General features: G+C 39.3%; 2 protein-coding genes and 1 pseudogene across 4 annotated transcripts; 1 reads left to right on the forward strand and 2 right to left on the reverse strand.

Annotated features, from left to right (window-relative positions):
• Window positions 1–641: 641 nt before the first annotated feature.
• LOC126631427 (uncharacterized) lies at window positions 642–16,722 on the reverse strand (annotated as a pseudogene).
• Window positions 16,723–17,743: 1,021 nt separating this feature from the next.
• Window positions 17,744–19,059, forward strand: LOC126632954 (uncharacterized). 2 transcript variants are annotated; one of them, XM_050303488.1, is made up of 3 exons: window positions 17,744–18,085; window positions 18,427–18,591; window positions 18,744–19,059. In XM_050303488.1, the coding sequence occupies exons 1-3, from the start codon at window positions 17,744–17,746 to the stop codon at window positions 18,831–18,833; spliced, it is 597 nt and encodes a 198-aa protein (XP_050159445.1). In that variant the 3' UTR covers window positions 18,834–19,059. The 2 variants fall into 2 exon arrangements, with proteins under 2 accessions (XP_050159445.1, XP_050159446.1); XM_050303489.1 differs by having other exon boundaries at window positions 17,754–18,085; window positions 18,430–18,591.
• A 426-nt stretch (window positions 19,060–19,485) lies between these two features.
• Window positions 19,486–22,852, reverse strand: LOC126633394 (uncharacterized). 2 transcript variants are annotated; one of them, XM_050303979.1, is made up of 2 exons: window positions 22,559–22,852; window positions 19,486–20,853 (listed from the first exon to the last, which is right to left on the reverse strand). In XM_050303979.1, the coding sequence occupies exon 2, from the start codon at window positions 20,838–20,840 to the stop codon at window positions 19,881–19,883; it is 960 nt and encodes a 319-aa protein (XP_050159936.1). In that variant the 5' UTR covers window positions 20,841–20,853; window positions 22,559–22,852; the 3' UTR covers window positions 19,486–19,880. The 2 variants fall into 2 exon arrangements, with proteins under 2 accessions (XP_050159936.1, XP_050159937.1); XM_050303980.1 differs by lacking the exon at window positions 22,559–22,852 and adding an exon at window positions 21,016–22,537.
• Between the last annotated feature and the right edge of the window lie 414 nt (window positions 22,853–23,266).

A 23,266-nucleotide genomic window follows, 5' to 3' on the forward strand; every position in this document is an offset into this window, starting at 1 on the left:
AATTGGACTAAAAACTAGGGCACTATTTATGAAAGTTGACTAAGAACTTGAATTGTTTATGAAACTGGACAAACAACTAGGCATTATTTATTAAAATGCACTAAGAACTAGTCACTAATTAGAAACTTAAAAACAAGAAAAATACATTATTTATGAAAATGAACTAATTGTTATACTACATATATGAAATCATAGAACCACATATTTGTAGAAAAAGTATTTTTGGTACTTACAAAGATGTAGGAAGAAAGATAGAGATTTTGTTCCTTGCCCTCTTTCATTTCATTTTCTAACATGATGTAGACAAAAAAACATCAATTAATTTCACGTCAATTGGTCCATCAACAATGACATCAAATCCCTTGTCAGCATAACAAGCTCAGTGACCATGCTCCCTGTCTTCGACATCAACCAAAAGTAGTCCATGTGTAAGAAATAAAACCAAAAAACATTATACATATACATATTTATGCAGTACATAATTTTAAATGTTATATACAAATTTTTTTTGTCAATAATGTAAACTTACAGTTGACATTGTCAGTAGTACTCGTTGATTTTTTTTCTTTTATCTCTTGGTCAAGAAGCTTGTATGCCCTTGTATTTGAAGGGCGTTTACTTTTTGTCTCTCCTTTTGTTATCTACTTAGTTGCCTTCTTTTTAGATTTCTTCTCTGGTTCGTTAATGATAGCCTTCAAATCGGATTTCACACAAGCCTTGATAGGCAATTCACCTTTTGTTTCTTCAACTTTTGATGCTTGAACTTGTGTTGCTTCAACTTTTGTCTTCAAAGGTGATTCACCTTTAGGGTTCTCCTCCTCCTCTTTTTCATTGATGGGGTAAAATTTGTTCTTGTGATTGCAAGACCGATGGACTCTCACTGTCACTCATTGTAAACTTATATTTTATCTTTTTTTTTTTAGGGCGACCATATTCAAATCTTGGATCAAGATTCTGTTTGCGATCATTCTTGGCACATACATTCCAGACCAATGTTCTCGTCTTTTCCTTTCTCTCAGTGACAGATTGTTTTCCTTCATTGACATCAATCTGAACATGCTCCACTATTGGTAAAATTAGTCCTGCTATCAGTGTTTTTTCAACTTCCATTTCAACCACATTTGACATTGGTTCCACTGTTGGTGTCTTCGTATGAACTTGTATTTCAGCCGCATGTGGTACTGGTGATGGTTTTTTCTTATCTTTCAAGGTGTCTAGAAGTCCTTGTGGAGAAGCACTCAAATATGGAATTTGTGAAGGTTCCATTTCAGCCGCCTTTGATTGAGCTTCTTGTAACTTCCTTTCCAAGCTCCTAATCTGTTTTAGATGGTCATTGATCTTCAGAGTATTTGCAATGGTCTTTGTCTGCATCCTTAACATTTCGGCGTCAAGTGCATTGCTATTCTTCTGATTAATCTCTACTTTTTTAAGAAGCTTTTCAACTTCACTGTTCAACATGTTGATCGTTTGGTCGAGTATCAAGAATTCTCTTTTTGATGCATCCATTGCATGCGCCGTCATTTCCCTGAATGTTATGTACCTTTTCTCATCAATGCTTCTAGCTTTCTTGAACTCATCGAACAACTCTTCACTTATAATTGTATCTATTCTAATGATGTATTTTTGGACAATAGTGTTGAGCTTGATCATTTCCTCACTAAAGAGTTTGTCAAATTCTGTTTGGGCTTCATTGATGCTGATATTCTCTAGTTCATCAGTTTGCTCCTTATGCTTGTTCACATTCTAATCATTTCCTTCATCGTTGTTGATGACATTCTAATCAAGCTCAATTATGTTCTCCATGTTTTGTCCTTCTTCATTTTCAAAATGAACCTCATCAATTTTAGCATTAGTTGTCTTGCATTTCTTTGCTCTCATTTTATGTCTTTTTGCCTTTGAAGATTGTCCTTGTGGTTGAGCAGAATAAATTTCAAAACCAGCTTGCACACAATAACATTATATATTTTGTTAATTTTCACAAAATGTCCAACATTTTTTTTCTGGAAATTGAGCACATTGTTTATGAAATACGCATTATTTATGAAATGTACATACTATTTATGAAATATAGACACTATTTATGAAATTAACCATCATTGTTTATGAAATATGCACACTATTTATGAAATTAACTAATACCGTTTATGAAGTAGACACTCTATTTATGGTACTACAACATAATTACTCAAACTATTTATGAACAAACATAATAAGCCACATTTATTTATGGAATAGTATAAAAGACACATTGAATGAACCATTTTTTTGTAGAATCAGTTAATTGTTTATAGATGTTATTTGGTCATATATGATAGTTTTTTGTTTGGAGATTGTTTTGTTCCTTGTAAACACTGAAATTCCTGCGATGAATGAGACAAGAACAAGTGTACAAAATAATATTTTTTGTATTGATTTCGGGGTTACAATCTCTTTTACAATTTAGTCTTCTGATTCTATCTTCGTAAGACGTAAGTTTGCAGATTGTGTTGTTGATCCAAGCGCCGTCAGGGCTTGTTCCTAGATGAACGATTGATGAATGATGAACACTTTCTTCAAGGACCGTTAGGGATTGATCTTGAATTATTGGAAGTTCTTCAAGGGTTGTTGGGGCTTGATCTTGAATGAGGATTTCACGAAGAACGAAGAGGGTTTTCTTGATCCTTTGGGATTTGCTTGAGAGTAGAGAAAATGTATGTCCATTTCCTCCCTTGATCCTTTGATGGAGATGTTTATTTATAGGCTTTCAAAATGAATTACCACTATCCTTTTGCTTTGGTGGATGTTGTAGCTGGATTGGGTGGATTGTTGTAGGTGAATTAAGTGTATGATGTAGGTGAAATGAGTGGATGTTGTAATTTTATCGAAATTTCAATGTCTACAAATGTAATTTTAATGTCTACAAATGCCCCAACTTCAAGGCGCGTTGTATACATGTGCTTGTCACGTGTAAAAGATGCGTTTTGAAGTCCCTTAATGTAGATGTCGATCCAAGGGCTGTTGAGGTTTAATCCTGAATTGGGCTGGGAGTTTCTTCAAGTGTTGTTGAGGCTTGTTCTTGAATTTTGTTTGAAATTTCTTCAAGGGCCGTTGAGGCTTGATCACGGATGAAATTTGGACCACAAGGAGCTTCATGTGGTAGATGATCTTTGGCTTTGGTAATGGATGAATCGACACGTATTTTGTTACGCTTGTTGACTTTCCACAGCATTGATCTTGAACAAGGTTGGAGGGTTTTCTGGTTTCCTTCAATCGTTGATTTTTCATAAGCTTAATCTTGAACTGGGATGGAGGGTGTTCTAGGTTCCTCCAGAGGTTCGAACTTACTTCTTTTATCTGGAGTTGATTTTGATTCAGTGGTGGTGGACACTTGATTTTGAATCGGACTTGTGATTTCTTCAAGGGCCGTTGGGCTTGATCTTGAATTTAAATAAAACTACGAGTGGTTTCAGGGTTCGGACACATGGCTGGCAGGCGCGAGGCAGAGGTGATGACCTGTTTCTTTGTTCAATCTTTCCAATTCATATTGAAGAGGGTTAGGGGATGAATCAGCACTTGTAGTTGTCGTGTTTGCTGATAATCCATAAGATTGACGTTTCATTGTCACTCGTCTTATCTATTCTCCAGGCAGATGCGACATCTTCTCTGAAAGTGTATTGACCATTAAAGACGACTACTCGAGATCAATGCTAGGTAAGCAATCAGGGAAGAGGTTCCAAGCAGTTGGTTCCAGATCGGAAGGCTGACTCCAAGTGCCAACTGATTGCTCTCATTCTTATTGTCCTGCGAGTAAGAACAAGGACAAAGAAAAGGACACGAAGAAAGCATGATATGAGATACTCTTGCTTTCGACCTTGATGATATGAGATACTTTTCTTTTGAAGAAGTCCTAGCGATTTGAAGGCATCGTACGGCGATGCTTTACTCTTCGGTGATGGTGCCAGCGAAAAGCTGTTGAAGCTTCTCGAGCTCTTTATTTAGAGCAACGGCACCGGGCTCAGATTTGACTTAAACTCCTCCACTGGGATTATGCGGTTCTGCAGGGAAGGACGTCGTGCTACAATGATTTGCTCCAGCTCATCGTGCTGCATTATTCTCTGCTTGTTTCTTTTGCATAGCAAAAGCGGTGCACAACCTTTTGCCTTTAAATGGTCTTTTAGAGCATCACTTCTCCGCGACTTATCCATGCTTGGCAGCTTCAGTGTAGAGAGCCAACATCATATCAACTGTCCTGAAGTATTTGCTGAGGAAGTTTGAGACTCGTCAACAGTCGGAGATGAGCACTCGAGAGCAATGCTAAGAAACCAACTAGATAAAGGTTTCGAGCAATCGATTCCCGATCAGAAGTTTAATTTTAGGTTTTGACTAATTGCTTTCTTTCTCCTTGTTCTGCAGGCAAGAGCAAGGGCAAAGGAAAGGATAGGGGAAAAGCATGATATGAGATACCTTTGCTTTCGACCGTGATGATATGAGATACTTTTGCTTTTGAAAAAGTAGCGGATGATCAGCGCATGTATTTGTTGCGCTTGTCTTCACATGCTTCGATTCATCATTTTCACTTGCCTCATCTATTCTTCAGGCAGATGTGGTTTCTTCCTTGGAAGTACATCAATAGTTGGAGATAAGTACTTGAGAGTAACGCTAGGTAAGCAATCAAGGAAGGGGTTTCCAGGCAATCGGTTCCAACTCGAAATGTTGATTCCAAGTGCTGGCTGATTACTCTCTTTCTCATTGTCCTGCAGGGAAGAAGGAGGACAAAGAAAAAGATAAGGAGAAAGCATGTTATGAGATACTCTTGCTTTCGACCCTAATGATATGAGATACTTCTGCTCTGTTGTGACCTAGTTGAAGATGTGTTTTCAGGGAGGAAGAAAACTAAGTATGTTGAAAGGTTTGGTTGCAGATGCATTTAGCAAAGAAGAAGAGTCAGGCGTTTTGGATGTGTGCCTTGCCATAGAGGATGGAGGTCGAACTATATAGTGATTTCCCAATAGCAAGTGGTAGTGCAGATGTAGCCTTATCACCCACGCTTGTCGGCCAAAAGTGTGGTAGTTGGAATAATGACCTTCACGCGTTTTCAACTTTGTCAGATATCTTTGACAAAGTTGCACGTGATAGCCGAAAAGCTGAGATTGCGTCTGAAAAGTGTTGACGGACTTTACGCAGGAAAATCTGGCTTTTGAAATTCGAAGAGTGGTGTCTCTTCGATTTTTTGAACAAGTGGTTGTGTTGCCTCTCCTTTTAAAGAGGTGTCAATCATATTCAACATGCACACTTTGAAGATTGCCCACTCGTGAAAATCGTCTCCGGTGTATTTTTGAGCTTTTACTCTATCTAACCCTTTTCTTTTAACATTTTTGAAAATGGCTTACCCGTCTAACATTTGCTTAGATTTGAGTCTCAACAGTAACATAGATGTGCTGCGTCAGGGTAATATATGGCGTCCATCCTTCTTATCTTTTGATGGCCCTCTTACAGTTGAAGACTCTGTGATGAGGGATGCGAAAACGGCTATGGTTGTAGCTAGGAACCTCTTTACTCCTAGAGATAATAGGTTGCTTTCAAGGCGGTCCGATAAGTTGGCTGTCCAAGACTCTTTAGCTCATAGTGTTCAGTGTGCGGGCTCTGTGTCCAACATGGGCCAGCGCCTACTTGCTCGAACTCGCCAAGTTGAATCATTGACAGCTGAAGTGGAAAGCCTTGGACGAGAGATCAAACGTCTCAAGCGTGAGAATCGAGAGTTGCACATGCTTGCAAATGATTATTCGACGAGCATGAAGAGAAAGCTTGATCACTTGCAGGAATCTGAATGTCAAATTCAATGAGACCATCAGAAGTTTGTGGCTTTCTTCCATAGGCACCTTTTGCCTTCGCTTTCTAGCGTTCGACCAAGTATTGAGGCGCCAAATGATCAATCTTTAGTGCCTTCTTCTTCTAGGGTTCTGTCGAGTGTTGAGGCTTCATGTAAGCAACCTTTGTGAAGTCTCCCCTTTTTTTTCTACTTGTAATTTCTCGGAGATATCAATAGACATGCTTTATTTTATTTAGTAAGTTGTGCTAAATACAAATAAAACGTATATCTGACTAAGATGTGTTACTTTTTTTTTCTTTTTTTCTTATTATCCTTTTAAATGGTGCCTGATGCACCCATTTCCTTTTAGATGGTGACTAGTGCACCCATTTCCTTTTAGATGGTGACTGGAAGCATCATTCTGTCGCCACCACCCATTTCATTTTCCCTTCTTGGCTTGCTAACAGTACCATGCATTTTCTTTTTGTGTGTGTCTGTGTATGTTTCAATGATGAGTATGGTAAACTGGCATTGCTGGGTTCCTCGATGGGACACCTCACTGCACCACACTCTTCTCCACATGTGGACCATTTTTTTCATTTGCTTATTTGGGGACCATTATTTGCACAGTCACCGCACCCATAGTTTTTTTTTCTTTTTTTATATATGTGTGTGTTGCGTGGGATGAAAGGCAACCACCTGTAGTGGTAGAGGGCATGGCAACTTGGGCAAGGAGGAGTGCCATGATAGCTTGAGGCAGTGCAGAGCAACAAAGGCAAGTAGATGTAAGTTGACACACTTTGGTTTTGTTAATCACATTCACATACAGGCAACAGAGGCAAGCAAATGTGAGTTGACAAACTTTGGTTTTGTTAATCATATTCCAAGGCAGCGGCCATGACGGAGGTATAGAGGCAGTTAAAGCTTGAGGCGAAGTGTAAGGCGTCAAGCTTCACAACAGGCTAGTCGTTTGACGGCGATTACTAAAGTTCTTCGCCAGGGAGCGGGTACTGTGACTGTGCTCAATGGCAAAGATGATGTCTGCGACGAGATGCAGGTGAAGACGACAATGATGAATCCGAGAAGTACTTAGCCAACGATGAGGATGAGGCCACCATGTCTTAGAGAGAGATAAGGCTGGAAGATACAGGCAACAGTCCGAGACCAGCTCATCATTTAGCTATGAGGCTGTTGCTGCAAATCCTAGTGTTTCTGGGTGGAGGTTCAGTTTGAAACAATTGCGATAGTGCCAATTATGACATTGAGGAAAAGGAAGACGATTTGCTTACTGTCTTCCCAAGTCTTAAGGTCGTTGACTTGAGCTTCAATCGTCTCAGCGGCCGCTTCCCACAACCCTCTTCAGAGCCGAGCATTTGTCAAGCATCACGTTCATGGATGCCACTGCCATCGGGAATAGCTTCATTCCCTTGCCTTCAAATGTTTGTAACCATCTGTTTGCATAACACCTAATAAACTTCCAAAAGTTACAATGAATCTGAGACACACGTATGGGTTTCAGCTGGGAGTAGTGATGTTGTTCTGCCAAAGCTAATGTCGTTGCCATCTTGTTTATAACGATATCCTGGCAAAGACTTACCTTACACATCGACCTGAGTTTGTCTAAGCCATAATGATCCATTGCTGCAAGCAGATGCTAAGCCATCCAAGTAGAAGCCCTATTGGAGTTGATTCCAGTACGCCTTGAAGACTATCATGGGTATGATCATTCATCATCAGCGTCCAAATGGGTCAACTGTCGTTTTGTATCGAGGCCACTAACGAGCTTATCTTGTTGGCGCAGGACAACAACCGGAACGAGGAGATCATCGTTAACGAATGCGGGGTCTTGCCGCTGTTGGAACTGTTGAAAGATTACCGAGCTGCAACATAAACGGATGCGGGAATAAGAGCTTGGAGAGAGATCTTGATGGTGAGAAAGAAAGGGTTTGATTGAAGATGAAGCCCAGTTTGATCATGGCGGATACCTCCCTTGATTTCAGCGTGTCCTCGGCTGCCATTGGAGATCTGAGAGCTCGACATCAGATTCAATTATCTTATTTTTTTTACATGAACCTGAGCGGCTTCATTGTCCGTCATGTCGTCGTCGCTCTCCTCTACGACATAGCTCTTTGATTTGGAAATGCCTTGCTTCTGAGCAAAGGCAGGGAGAGGTCGCCAAGGGTCGAATACCGTATTGGAGGAGATGAGATTGAGCTTGCGAATGCTGCTGGTGAATCTGTAGCTGCTAATGTTCGATGAATCTCCGCGCTGGAAAAGCTTGTCAACGTCAGCGGCAAAGACGAAGGGGATGAAGTTGTTAGAGTAAAGGATCAGCGAGCTGGGGAGCGAGGGAGAGTCGACGTTGAGATGCAGGTCACAGAATGAAGTGGAAGGATGAGGGATTTAGGACTTGGTGTGCAACAGGTGTGCCTGGCTATTGGGCTCTGTTCCTTAGCTGAGGCTTGTGTACGGATGGGCTTCATGTGGTGGACATGGCGTCTCTATTTTGGAGCCCTTGGTGACAGAGATGGGTTTGAGGTGAAGAGGTGAGTTGAGAACAAAGAGAGAGACAGCTGGAGACGAGGAAGCTTTGGGAGATGATTTGGACCAGCTTGGAGGAGCCGAGTAAGGATGGGCCACGGGAGATGGGCTCATTGTTGGTGAACTCGTTGATGGTTTGAACCGTGCTGGGCCGAAGCAATTGCAGATTTATATATATATAACTTGTATTTTTTTTATTTATTATTATTATTATTTTTTAAAGATGTAATTTAATTTCTGTATAAAGAAAACTGGTATTTTTTTTGTAATGAAATTGACTTTCATTAGTCGAGCCTTTAATAAAACCTTTTTTTTTTTTTGATGTGACTGAACTCAAAGTTGAATGTTCGAGCTGCCTACGTACCCTTCCAAAGAAGAGATCAAGTCATAACGTAGTTCAAATACATATTTTTTTTTTTTTGGTATGGTGTAACTGTACCTGAAGTTTTGATGTTTCAAGTTGCCTACGTACCCTCAGTTGAGGAAGGATCAAATCATAATGTAGTTCAAATGAGCGATCAATTTTTTTTTTTTTATGGTGATTTTGATGATGATTTTACCGTACACAGTGTATGCTCTTGTGGGCCAGGAGCTTTGGTTTGTGCAATTTAGGCTTGTGCGAACAAGGAGCATCATGCCGCCTCCTCAGGCGTTGTATTGTTTTGAGTTACGAAACTCTATGCAAGAGTGGAGCTCCCTTTATTTTTTTAGGGCAACATTTAAGTTCCATCCTGAGTCCATGACCTCTTGAATTAAATCAGCTTTGATCATGTTGACAATCTCAGCTTCATCTAGGCTTGAAAGTGTATTAACAATGGTTTCTTGTCCCCTTTCCGACCGATGAATTTGTGGCTGCAACGTAGGCTTCGTGTGTAATTTCTTTAGAGCGACATGAGTCCATCCTTCAACTTCGCTTGACTTGGAGCATGCCCCCGGCGGTCGAGGTGAAGACTTTGAGTCGAAAGAGCCAGAAGTGACGTATTCCTTAAGGATTTCATATTTTTCGTCTTCTTGGATCATGACAGGGAAGATGTCTTGGACTTCCCCTTCAGTGCCGTCCTCTTGGGCTTGTTGGCATGAAGATTGTCCAGTGTGGATGATGGTGAGCCTTCTCACTTTCAGTGGTCCATTTGTGTTAACCTCTAAGATTGCTTGGCGCTTCATCCTTGAAGGAATTGAGCTTCGAATATCGCCTTTTTCTGCTAGCCCGTCGACCTTTTCTTCCTTTGACGTTGTCTCCCTATTTCTAGAAAGTTTCTTGTTGTCTTCAAGTCTTTCCAAAGCTGACTGACAAGGAGGAGAGCTAGTCATGTTGTTTTGCTTCTTAGGTTTTGACAACGTTTTAAAAATAGAGCTTCGGGATGTTGGCATGTTAAGCCTATTGAAGATGGAGGTACGGTTCTGACCACCAATGCGATTAAATGTTGATGTTCTAGGTCTTGAACAATTCATCCTATCGAAAACTAACGTCCAAGGGGCAGATTTAGGCTCCTCTTGATCTTATTCAATGCTCATGCTTATGTGTTGAGTGCTAGCATTTTTTGCTTTTCTTGAAATCTTCATGGGTGCATTTGGTGTGAAGCTAAGTCCAGCTTTGTTGTTGTCAACTCTGTAACCATGCTTCTTCAACTTCTTTTGAGTCTCAATGAGGTCACGTTCTTATTGTTGACGGTGTTTGAAACCTTCTTTCCAGGATTCGAAGAAGAAGCGAAGTCGTACCCAGCTTTCAACATGAGTTTGTAAGCGTTTGGATCAAAACCTTCTTCGGTCCTCTTGGTTGGGAGAAAGCTTGGTTCCACCCCCTTTGGTAGAGCCTTTATGAAGCCTTGTGGTAGTCTTGCAACCTTAGCATCACCTAGCTGTGTTAGAGGCAAAACTACATTCGTCTTGAGCAACTTTACATTATCCCTATGTTGTTGTGCATCGGCTTTGCTTGCTCCAATTTGGAACGGAGATTGACCATTCTTTCTTCTCGACATCGGGATGTATCGGAAGACATGTGTGTTTCATCCATTTGAGGGCGTCCTACTCCCTTTGGTTGTTGCAGGTTTAGCAAGCTCATCATCGTTCTTGCTTGAAAACAGCATAGCTTCTCCTTCTTACTTTTTGGGCATGGCTTACCACTCCTGCTTTTTAGGTGTTGCTTTGCCCGTGGATTTGATCTTTTTTGGAAGAGCTTCGGGAACCATGTCTTCATCGATGTAGAACTTGGCATCTGCGAAATGTGATTCGGCTTCGGTGAATGGTTTGGTGTCATTATAGATCACCTTCACTCCTTCTCGATAGAATTTTAAGCATTGGTAAAGGGAGGACGGTACTACTCCATTCTTATGGATCCAAGGCCTTCCTAAGAGCAAGCCGTAAGAAGTTCTTGCATCAATCACATGGAATATCGTGCTTGACTTGAGTTCACCAATAGTCATCTCCACTCTGATCATGCCCATCGCTCTTTGTCCTATTTGATTAAAACCTTGGATTAGTAGACGACTTAGGGACAGTTCATCAGCCTTGATGCTGATTATAGTCATTGTTGACTTTGGCATGATATTTATGGCTGATCCATCATCCACAAGCAAGCGGTTAACTTTGTGCTCCCTTAAGTACCCAAAGATGAAGAGATGACGATTGTAAGGCTTGGATCCTAGCAGCAAGTCTTCGTCGGTGAAGTGGATTGTGTCTTGGGCAGCACAACAAGTGGCATACTCATGTGGTCGAAATTTCAAGCCTTCGTCCTTGCTTTCTTGCGCTTCGTGGTCATTGGGACTCACCAAGACCGCTGCTAATGCTCTTCTCATCTTCTTTGGCAATCGTAGCGCTTCCTCGATGCTAAAATGTATTGGCAGGCCTTCTTTGGGTGTGAGGGCAATTTCTCCCTCGATGGCGATGGCTTTGCCTTTTGAAAGTTCTTCCATTTCTACTTCGACCATGTGACATGCAGCGATATTGCACTATTGGAAGAAGTCCTTAGGGAAGTCTTCGTACAATGAGACAGAAATGCGTGGCTCTTTCTCCATAGGTTCCCCAGCATACGTTGGCTTAGCAGCTTTTACGTTTCTTTTGGGTTTCCTACTATTGCGGCGACGGTGCTTTCTCCTTTGTTCCACCTTTGGCTTTATGGCTTGTGGCTTTGGTTTACTTGTTTTTTTGTAGGTCACCAATGTCCATCCTTCTTTATCATCGGTATGTGCATCTTGGTCGCTTACCCCCGGTGATGGTTATGCAGAAGGTGCCATGCAGCTTGAGCATTAACGAAAATGGTCAAGTGTCACTTGGAGAGGCATGGGATCGAAAGATCCAAATCCAATTATAGTAGTATGTGTTGCGGCCGTGTCTTCAAGGTCGAGCTCGATTTGCCCTTGTTGCACTAACTTCATGATGAGTTCTTTGAGGATGAAGCACTTGCCAACAGGATGACTCATGATACGATGGTACTTGCAGTACCTAGGATCGTTTACGCGATTCATCTCTTCAGGGCGCTTGCATTCTGGTAACTCGATCACCTTCTTTTTCAGCAAGTCGTCTAACATTGCATCCATGTTTGAGTTAGGATGGTACACCTTCTGCTCTAATTCCCTCAAGGTGTTTTTGTACCTGTCGTGGGTGCGAGGAGGCTCACCTCTCTTTATCTCCTTTGCTTTGGCCTTAGAGGAGGTCTTGATAAGCACGAAGGAGGTCTTGATGAGCGCAGAAAAGGTCTTAATGGGCGTAGTGTTGACAGTGAACGCTTCCTTGGGAAGCTTCTTCCCAGTCTTGTTTACATTTGGGGAAAACACCTTATCCTTCTTGAAGTCGGTGATCGGCTCCCTCTTCTCGTGGTTGGTGATACTCAACTCCATGTCGTGGGAACGAGTTGCTAGCTCTTCAAATGTTTTCAGTTTTATGCCTTGAATGATGTAATGTAACCCCCAGTGCATGCCTTGAACTCACATCTCAATGGCGGAGGTTTCGGAAAATCGATTTTTGCAATCCAGACTTAACGAACGCCATTTATTGATGTAGTCGACAACAGGTTCATCCTTCAACTGTTTCATATTGGTCAACTCCAGCATGCTTACGGTGCGACGCATGCTGTAGAAGCGGTTAAGGAATTCCCTTTCTAGCTGATCCCAATTGTTGATAGACTAAGGCTCGAGGTCAGTGTACCAGTCAAATGCATTACCTTCAGCGAGCGCACGAACTGCTTGACAAGGTAGTCTCCCTCTGTCTGGCATTGTTGCAGGTTTTAATGAAATGGGCAACATGTTGTTTTGGGTTTCCCTTTCCATCGAACTGTATGAATTTTGGTGGTTGATAACCCCTCAGCATCTTCAAAACGTCAATCTTCTTGGAGTAAGGCTTTGAGTATAGTACAGAGTCATGAGAGCTTCATTTGTACTGTGCCTTGATGGTGCTGGCAATCATCTCTTGCAGCTGCTGGATAGAAAGAGATCCCATGAGTGTGGCTGCTTGGTCTGGCTCCGGCTTCACATCGACTTTCTCCACCGGAGGCTTATCTTCTTCACCGTTTTCCTTCTTTATTGGATTATCCCCTAGCTTGACTTTCACATCGGGCTTCGCATCTAGTTGGTTGACGAGTACGGCGATTTGCAAGTCTTTCTCCTCCACAGTCCGTGTGAGTTTTACGATCGTTTCATTCATTTGAGCCAGTTGTTCCTCGATTAAAGTTGCTCCGGTAGTCATGACTTGCATGGCTATGTTGCTGCTGCTTGAGTTGGCATCGAAAAGTAAGGGCTTTGACTACTTCCTCAGGCTTTCCTCTCTCGGTGCCCTTAGGGGTGGTTTGGGAGTGAAGTGCTTAAAAAAAAAACACCCATGAAAAAAAGCTGTGAGGGTTTTAGGTGTTTGGTAAACTGAAAAAAAAAGGCTTATTTTGGAAGCTGCTGTGAGAATAAGCTGAAATCAAAGGAAAAAGCTGAAGCTGCTACTATTTGCAGCTTTGGAAAATTGGTTTTTTTTCAAAGCACACGGAGCTACAGTGCTCCTTTAATGAAAAGACCCACTATCAGACTGCTTTTTTTTTTTTTTCCAAAAGTACTTTTACAAAAAAGTTTACCAAACACTCTGCTGATTTATTTCACAGCCGTTTATTCTCACAGCACGTCCGCTTATTCTCACAGCAGCTTTTTTTCAAAGCACAGCAATACCAAACCAGCCCTTAGCGAGGCCAAGGTGATCACGGGCTCGTGCCTCTGGTGCTCTTATTCCTTCGACGGAGTTGATGCAAGGGTGAAAGAGGCGGCAAAAAGAGCTATTGCCTTGCTTCGAGTTGTGACGCTCGAAGTGACACCACTTGCGGTGATGACGCTCTTGTTCTTTGCATTGGTTGTGAGAACATCTTGAACCTTCTTTGATGCCATTTGTGCTTTTTACGGATTTGAAGATAGAGATGAGAGGTAGAGATAGTCCCACCGAGCGTGCCAAATTTGTAAACACTGAAATTCTTGCGATGAATGAGACAAGAACAAGTGTACAAAATAATATTTTTTATATTGATTTCTGGGTTACAATCTCTTTTACAATTTAGTCCTCTGATTCTATCTTCATAAAACGTAGATTTGCAGATTGTGTTGTTGATCCAAATGCCGTCAGGGCTTGATCCTGGATGAACGATTGATGAATGATGAACACTTTCTTCAAGGGCCGTCGGGGCTTGATCTTGAATTGGTGGAAGTTTTTCAAGGGCCGTTGGGGCTTGATGTTGAAAGAGGATTTCATGAAGAATAAATAGAGCTTTCTTGATCCTTTGGGATTTGCTTGAGAGTAGAGAAAATGTATGTCCATTTCGTCCCTTGATCCTTTGATGGAGAGGCCTATTTATAGGCTTTGAGAATGAATTACCACAATCCTTTTGCTTTGGTGGATGTTGTAGGTGGATTGGGTGGATTGTTGTAGGTGAATTAAGTGTATGGTATAGGTGAAATGAGTGGATGTTGTAATTTTGATACAATGGTCAACATTTATTTTACCGAAATTTCAATGTCTATAAATGTAATTTTAATGCAATGGCTAACATTTATTTCACTGAAATTTCGATGTCTACATTCCCGTTGTGGTATGTCATCTCTGTTTGATTCATCTTCGTTGTTTGATTCATCTTCTTGATTATCAAGTTGCTTTCTTTTATTCATTTTCCTTTTTTTGTCGTCGTTTCTCTATAGATTCTTCACGTGGCTATTGAGAAGAAATGGCATCCTTAATATGCAAACAGTCACATTAGATAGGTGTCATTTTATATGATAAGTAATTATTTTTGTGTTGAAAAATACTATTTTCAAAGTGAAATATATTGATTATTGGTGATTACCTTGATTTTTTTTTTTTTTACTGAGATATCCTTGATTGCTTTATGGATCATGTTTGTGTCCCATTTTGTGATCGCCGAAATCATGTTTTCTCGTCCTTCTATTGTCTCCACTAGATTTGTGTGAAGACATATCCAGTACTATATAAATTAAGTAACTGATGTTAGTTTGTGCAAAACTTTGTAAGAAAAAATTCATGTTATTTTTATTAACTATGTTGGTTACTTACCAAAACAAGGATGGTGCATCCACTAGTGGTTGGTTCTTCTCCTTCCTTTTTTTTTTATTTGCTTTTCCAAGCATTTTGAACAGATAGTCTCTTACTCCTTTGGCCCAATTGTACTTGTTTATCTGCTACAAGTTCGTACAGATTTTCAGGAAACTCTAGGTGATGTAGGTTCCAAAGTTTGTAAACAGCAATGATTGAACAAGGTGTGCACATATGAGTGAAGCAATATCTTGTATGCCCTTAGGTGTTTTGTCTAGAAGTGCTTTCTCATATGCCTCTGCAAGATGCTTCTTCTTGACTACCTTGACATCTGCGAAGTACTTTTTGATGAGGTGATCATCATCACCAAATTTGGTTGATTTGTCTGTATTCGGCATATCGATTCCTTCGTTGTTCAATCCGAAGATTTGGACAACATCATTGCTGGAAATCCCATGTGCTTTATGACGCCCAAATTTGAACTTTTGGGTTGTTGGGTTGTAGCAGTTAATGATTTTGATCAAGTCCATGTCGGACTTCCTCTTCCTTTCTGACGTAATCAAAGCCTCATCCATGTACGTTTTCAATAGACTCCAAAATGGCGTCTTTGCTAGTTCATTACAGACATCTTAACGCCATTGTAATATAGGGTTGTAGATTTTCATTGCTTCTGCAAACCCGGTCATATTGTATCTGTACTAGAGGTATTCCTTCTTCTGTTTAGCTTCTTTTTTCTTCGTTTTACCCTTCTTTGCAGGTTTTTTTGTTGTTTTCAACTTCAACAATGAAAATTGTTAGGATACTATTTATTGAACTATAACAAAAAAAAAATGCATGTTATTTATGAAACTATAGTAAATAGACTCACTCTATTTTATGTAATATAGCAAACCTCATTGGAAAAAACTACACACAAATGGCAAAAAGTAACCAAAAAAATGATAGAACTCACAGTATTATGAAATATGTCAAACTATTTATGAAATATCCCACACTATTTATGGATATAGAACAATATAACCCACACTGTTTATGAATTATGCCACACTATTTATAAGGAAAGGGAGAAAAACAAAACAAAATCAACCTACATTGTTTATGAAAGGGATCAAAACAAAACCAAATCAATCGACATTATTTATGAAATGGAGCAAAATGAATATTAGTCCAAAATAGCCACCAATATTTATGAGAAATAACAATTAAGAACTGTTTATGGATATACCCACACTGTTTATGTGGAAATGGATCAAAACCGAAAATTATTTATGGAATTTAAGCGTAATAACCTAACTATTTTGTAAAATAGATGAAAAATAACCCTCAATTTTTATGAGATCTAACAAAATATACACTATTTATTGATCTAAAACAATATAACCCAAACTAACTGTGGATTTGATGCAAAAATAACACACAATATTGCTTGAACTATCCTAAACTTAAACATGAAATTGAAAAATAGTAGTGAACACAGAATTTCAGTTTCGAATATAATTGATTAGTTATCAAAATGCAATTTCTAATTTAAAATTGATAGATAATATGGAATCAAGAACATGCAAACAAGGATTTCAGTTTAGTACCTTTTGTTTGGAGGCAACTTGTTGCTCCTCGGGAGCTTGTTGTTCAATCTGAAGTTGTTAATCATTGGGAACTTGTTGTTCGGCCGGAATTTGTTGTTCTTCTGCCATTGTTGCTTGTCAGAATTTGTTGTTCTCGCTAGGTTCTTGTAGATTTTGGTTTGAAATTTGAAGTTGGAATTGGGTTTTACGAAAAGGAATCTGAATTGTAGGGGTGGTTGGTGCAATTAATGGCGGTGGAGTGGTGGATTGAATGTAGTAACCATTATTTTTGTAATAAGCTTGGGTTATTTCCGTCATGGTCATTTTTGGGATAATAAATGTTATGCGGGTTGGGCTTTTAGTTGAGCCCGCATTTGTTTTTTGTTTTTTAAGAGCTTGAGTTATGTCCTTATGATTAAAACGTAAACCCTTTTTATTAAATAATAGTTTAGGATAGTTTTTCATTAAATAAAAGTTAGCCCAAGCCCTTTCCGTTAATACTCTGTTTTTTATTTCCTCCCATGCATTTTCATTTTTAATCTTATACATTGTTTTCGATTTATTTAATTCAATTCAATGAACATAAATAAAGAGAATAAAAGATGTGTGTTGAAGAAGAAAAAAGACGTGTGACTATTATTTCCCAACAATAACTGCGCAGTAAATAGAAAATATGTAGTAGCCATTTTTGTATTGTTAAATTTGGTAAGTCGACTTGTACTTTGAACACATAAATTCCCTAAAAATAGGAAGGCCAATCCACATTACACTTTTACATTTGGGAGAAAATTATTGTGTTTTCTTTTGACATCACCGGTAGATGAGTTTAAATTTCGAGATCTGTATAGTAGATAGACACAAATCTTAAAATTTAAACTCATTCAACGGTAATAAATAGAGTGATAAGCATTATCACCACTTGAGAATGGGTAGCAAAAACGCACCCTTTATTTTTATCAATAGCATCTTTGCATCTTTGTCAGTTTGTTGTGAAACGAATTCATTAGTTATCCTTTTTTCTTTAAATAAGTAGAATTAGGATTAGAGTTCATTACAGATTTAGAATATCGTTTGGTGATTAAGTAACGTAATTCTTTGGCTTCCAAAAAGAAAAAAAGTAACGTAATTCTTTTGAGTATATTTTTAATGGGAATAAGAAAAAAAGGTAGGTAAATTATGAGGGAGGAATAAAAAAATATTACTGTTAATTATTAGTTTTATATTTGTTTTTATTGCTTTCAGTGTAACACTTGTCCCTTTTATTTTTATGATTAGAAATTAATATTTACAAAAGCAATTAATAAACAAAAACAAAAGTTAATTAACATGACCAAAGGGAATGGATTCAATTCAATCACAAGCAAAATCACATCCAGAAGCCATGGCAAAACAAGAGTTGGAGAAAGAGGAGAAGAACAATGGCACAAGAGAGAGACCTAACAAGAAGGAAGTGATCATCACTGTCTATGTGGAATCTCCGGCATCGTCTGATTCTCATCAGAAACCTGGTGCTGTCAAGAAGATTAACCCCAAGCCGAGCTCCGAAAAGCCTCATCAGACTGCGAAAACACGAATCTATGATCGCCGGGCTCAACTCCTTGCTTATTCTCAAGAGCTAAGAACAACTGGTGATGCTCAGAAAGTGCAGTGGACTAACAACGGTTCAAAGCCTAAGCCTAGGGTAAGGTTTCATGCATATATAGATTATTTGGTAATGTTGATACACTGTTGATTTCTCGCCAATAGTCGATTTCTGGTACATTGTTGATCTCTATCGATAGTTCGTTGAAATTTGATATCGACAATATAACAGGTACCATACACTTCTCATATTAGAATTCATATGATGAACTTAGAAATTACCAAACCTAAATATGTTTCTTTTGCAATGCTATATTGATCATTTAGTTGATATTTGGTATCGACAATGTAGCAGATACTGTAGTGTCCGCCAATCACTCTCTGTAGTAGAAATACACACGAGTATATAAATTATCAAACTGAAAATACATGTGTCCTTAGCAGGTGGGAAACAAAAGGCTCATAACTCCAATAAGACACAGAAGAACAAAGAGCAGAGGGAGATATCAACGCTTAGTACCAGAAGTGGACGTATATTGCAATCCCAAATCCATCATAGGCAGGAACAAAAAGGCCATCGGATCAGAAACAAGTTCTAACTTTCTGGTAAATCGCGTACATTTTAATCAAATTGTTTCTGCTTTCCTTTCAGCAATTGAGATTTGAAAAATGATCGTTTCGACACTATCATTTATATTTCTTTTTGGTAAAAGAATTATCATTGTATATATATGTTTTTATTTGGTGTGTTTGAGCAGAGGAAGCTAAGGTGTGTGCTGAGAGGAATTTCTGGTTTGCTCTGCAACAAAGGGTCCAAAGTTGCAGAGAGAAATTATCATGCTATTTGATTTAGAATTTTTAATGTTAGTTTGCTTGAATGGGTCTTATGTCTTTTTACCCACTTATCCAGTTCTGTTTGTTACAGAAGTACATTTAAGATCCATCTTTTACTCCATGTGTAGACTTTTTAAACATCTTGCCAAGTAAAAAATACTCAAAACAAGGGTAGTTACTGCACAAAAATTTGTAGTAAGCGTGTAAACAGAACAATGTTTAGCTCCTTAAATAATATGAGTCGGGTATACTAAGTGTAATAATACAATTAGCTGAAAATATTTATTTTTTCTAACCAATGTATTATAACATATTGTGTAATGAGCCGTGTGATAGGATTTCGACTCATCACCGTGTTCTCAACATACTGAAAAATTTATCCTTAGAGACACATTGAAAGTATCATATCAATTCCATTTATTCATAGCCCCGCAGAATAATAAATCACAATTTGACAATTTTGAATAAACTTTTTTCTTTAATTTTAACAAGCTACTTTTGCACTGTGATTTGCGGGTAATTGGGAAATCAAATTGCATTGGGGGGGGGTAGAGGGTCCAAAATAAAGGAGGGGTCCTTAAAAAACCACATGGTGATTCACATCAGGAAATACATTATTCCTCCAGAAGCTGTACACCAGCTATAATTAAAATTGGCAAAAGAATCAACACAGCAAGTCACTGAATTCAGAATTTAACAGAAGATAGTACACAAGCACAATTTTTACCCCTGTTGAATGACAAAGAATGACCAATCAATACAACCTACGAGGAAAATTGAGCACGAAACTGCACTAAAATATCCAGGGTTTATGCCCTGCCATCTGCTTTTCCTACGACCTGTTAATCACAATAACCCGTCACTAATCACAGTGTGCAATTCGATCACGCAGAAGCAATGATACGAAACCACAGAGGCGGGGTTCAACTGCCTAAGATTCCAATGAAAATGTCAATAGTTCTAACGCGTACCATAACAAGGTGCATCAATGAGGCGAATGCATTCAAACAAACAATCGCAAAAGTAGAATGCAGTCTTCCCCAACTTTAGGCCAATTTTGATCATAAGAATCGTCCAGGTTCTCTAATTCTACGCTGCACACCCCCACCTCTAAGCCCGCCAAGCCTTCGTACCACTCCCCTGCCTCGAACAGAACCACGTCGAGGTGCAAAGGCAGAATTAGAAGGCGGAGCACGCGAAAAATCATTGTTCCTTCGAATCGTGCGTCGTGAGAAGAGACCACCAATATCAAATGAACCAAATCCAAAATCATCTGAGTCGCTGTCATCATCTAGCTCCGAATCAGAATCACTGTAAATGCCATCAGGGTTTGGCTCCAGCACATAATCCCCCATGATCACTGCCCCCGGAGTAGATGACACTATTGTGCTGATAACATCACTTCGCTCTCTCTCAGACTCAAGCTTCCTCCATTTTTCTTGAAGTAAGGGATCCACTTCTCGGGGTCGTGCCAATGGGTGCTTTGCCTTAACATGTTTTCTGAGCTGTTTATAAGTTCCAGCAAATGAGCAATTTTCCTGCAAGCATGTTCTCTTCTTGGCATCAAAATATTGTCGTGCTGGTTCCACCACTGTCCAACCCTTCACTTGCCCCCGACATAGCGGGCATAAAAGCTCTGGTACATCTGTCTTCTCCTCGGGCTCCCCTTCAGTTGAACTGAAACCTAAATTATCCATTGGTCCATTCCATGGTCGAGAATTTTCAATTGAACACACTTTTGTGTACGCTTTCTTGTATTGTTCAAGACAGTTTGAAAAGCGATGGCCAGTGGCACACATATATGGGCGACATCCCTTATTATAAGAGGAACAAAGGAGGAGAACAGCATTGTGAGGGAACTCCATGCAGACTGAACAAGTCACATCTTCCCAATCTTTCTTCTCCACTGCTTTGTGAGGTTTCTTTTTTGAATGTACATCTTTAAGAACCTTTAATGGATGCTGGATCTTCTTTACAGCTCGGGAGTCATGTTTACATTGCAACTTGTTAACTTTCGCCATTTACAAACACAACCTGAAATTCATCAAGAGAAAGAGAGAGAGGGAAAGAACATTATTCTTACAAATCTTCGACATTCTAAGAATAACAGATGAGTAAACAAACTAGGTTGCTTGGCATACATCTCATGCAAAACAAAACGCATGTGCAAATTGACGCTAAGATTTGCCTACTGACCTTTAGGTATCAAACACATCCAACAATTATGTCCCTAAAAAGGAATGATGAAAGTCTAATTAGGTTCTCTGAATATTCAAGATTGGAAGTCCAAGTCCAAAATGCTATTTGTGTGGTGTCATTCTTGAAACACGAGTCCATTTAACGTAGCAAATCAAATTTTTTGATTTAAAAACAAAATGAATTTTCTGTATAATTGACAAGTGAGCACAATTCAACCGTTGACAACTTGCAATTTTGATATACAATTTATTTACGTTACCATTTACAAACCACAGTTCATCATTTTAGTTAGCAGGTAATATTGAGACATTCAGCAATAACCAGATTACAGAAGAAGTGAAAGTAAAATGAACAACAACATGGGATTGTGAGATCAAACGAGCACAATTTTTTCCGTGCAGCAGCAAAACCCCCATGAATAAAAGGGAGGGGGTTATTTAAAAGAAATCAAGTTTTGCAGTGTATCTAAGATAAAATTATAAAAATTTCCATGTAGATCTTTGAAAAGACCTGGCTGGCCTAGCTTCATGAACTTAGGAAAACAAAAAAATGTCAACAAATTCATGGAGATCCGACAAAATGTCCAATGACTGCCATGATCAAATTTAGTAGCTATCATATTGTTAAAGAGAACTCACTCTGTCAGTCTCTGCATAGGAAATATAAGTGCATACCAACAGCTTGTGCTTATCTTACTAGAATATAATAACGTAGGGAATAGTCAATAATACGAGCACAATCTCACTTCTTTTTATCGGTACAAGTTAAAATGATCATCTGAAGCATACGTACCAGGGCCGACAAAATACTGAAGTAATAGTAAAAAAAATTAGGATTCAGGATTAGAAATAATCTAAATACATGGATTAGTATAAAGTTGCAAGTGACAATAATTTGACCATTAAGAAACCCTTTCAGAGATTAGGCACTACAAAAATTAAAAACATCTCCTATGTTTTCACTTCTGCAATTTATAGCCTTTTCTGGGTTAAAATTGATTATATACCGGCATCAAAACTAAAATGACTGCCCAGGAGTACATCACAGAGAACTACATTTTTGCAGTACCCAACCTGAAAAGATTACATCTTTTTTTTACTAAATTGTTCTAAACTAAGCACTAATTCGAATAATAAACACTTCCAAAAATGTGGGAAAAGGGCGAATTCAAGCATTCATCTCCTTTCAGGATCAAAATGTCACATAGATAAATCAACAGTTTAATTACTTACTGAACGAAAGCAAAAAAAAACCCTAATTTGGCCGGCCAAAGGCCTCATCTCTACAGTTTATGCAATCTGAGATCGACTGTACGGGTCCTTCAGAAACAGATTGTACGGACGAAACCATGAACGAACAGTGAAAATTTGAAAATGCAAATCTACATGTAACACTACGTACGCGTTCACATATAAGAAAATGGGTTCGTCGCAACGATCGAGACAAAGCAAACGGGAAGAGTAAACCCCTAGAAAATGAAATCGAAGATAGGCGCCAAATTTGAGATCGGCGGAGAAATGGGGTTCAGTTCAGTCAGTACCTGGGAAGCGGCGGAGAGGAAAACACGCGGCGGAGATTACGGCGAGAGAGGGGGGGAGGTGGGGGGTAGAGAGGGGGGAGAGTTTTGGATTGGTGGGAATGGGGAAGCGGAGAGAATGAGGTGGTGTGAGAGAAAGGTCCGATCTTGGAGGGTCACGCGGGAGGAGAGAGAGAGTTGGGTGGCGTGCGGAAACTGTAAAAAGTGCAGCTTTTATGGCTCGCGGCTTTTAATATTATCCGATCGATGGCGTTGGTGGTGCACCATAATGTTGTCATCTGCATCACAGATGATGTTGCCGACGACGATGAAGATGGAGGCTTTTTGTTGGGCTCAAATGAAAATAATTTGGGCTTACAACGCTTGCAGTTTTGAGTGAGTACATTTTCAGTCTGTACTGGGCCCAGTTTAGACCCAAACACGTGTTTGTTTTATGGGTGATACTTATCAAGGGTGTGATATTCACACAACTTTTTTTACTTCTCACACTTTTTGTTAATTTTTGTCATTTTATTTTCTTCAATACATCAGATCCGATAGTCAAAAATTAAAAGCGTGTGTGAGAAGTAAAAATGGTGTGTGGATATCACACATCTGCGACTTATAATGGTCTAACCAATTGTTAGGCTTAGCCTACTCCTCCACCCACCCCTTTAAAACACTTCCACCCGTCTCAAATCCCCTAGGAGATAGTGGATTAAATCTCTTCCC

The sequence above is a fragment of the Malus sylvestris genome, chromosome 8, assembly GCF_916048215.2.
Source record: "Malus sylvestris chromosome 8, drMalSylv7.2, whole genome shotgun sequence".
NCBI classification, from domain to species: domain Eukaryota; kingdom Viridiplantae; phylum Streptophyta; class Magnoliopsida; order Rosales; family Rosaceae; genus Malus; species Malus sylvestris.

What these genes read in the sequence shown, in the direction of transcription:
- LOC126632954 (XM_050303488.1), top strand. Translation starts at nt 17,744, where the DNA reads ATGGATTCAATTCAATCACAAGCAAAATCACATCCAGAAGCCATGGCA. An exon ending in GTTCAAAGCCTAAGCCTAGG is followed by an intron (nt 18,086 to 18,426) that starts GTAAGGTTTCAT and finishes ATGTGTCCTTAG; the next exon opens with CAGGTGGGAAACAAAAGGCT. An exon ending in AAACAAGTTCTAACTTTCTG is followed by an intron (nt 18,592 to 18,743) that starts GTAAATCGCGTA and finishes GTGTTTGAGCAG; the next exon opens with AGGAAGCTAAGGTGTGTGCT.
- LOC126633394 (XM_050303979.1), bottom strand. Translation starts at nt 20,840, where the DNA reads ATGGCGAAAGTTAACAAGTTGCAATGTAAACATGACTCCCGAGCTGTA.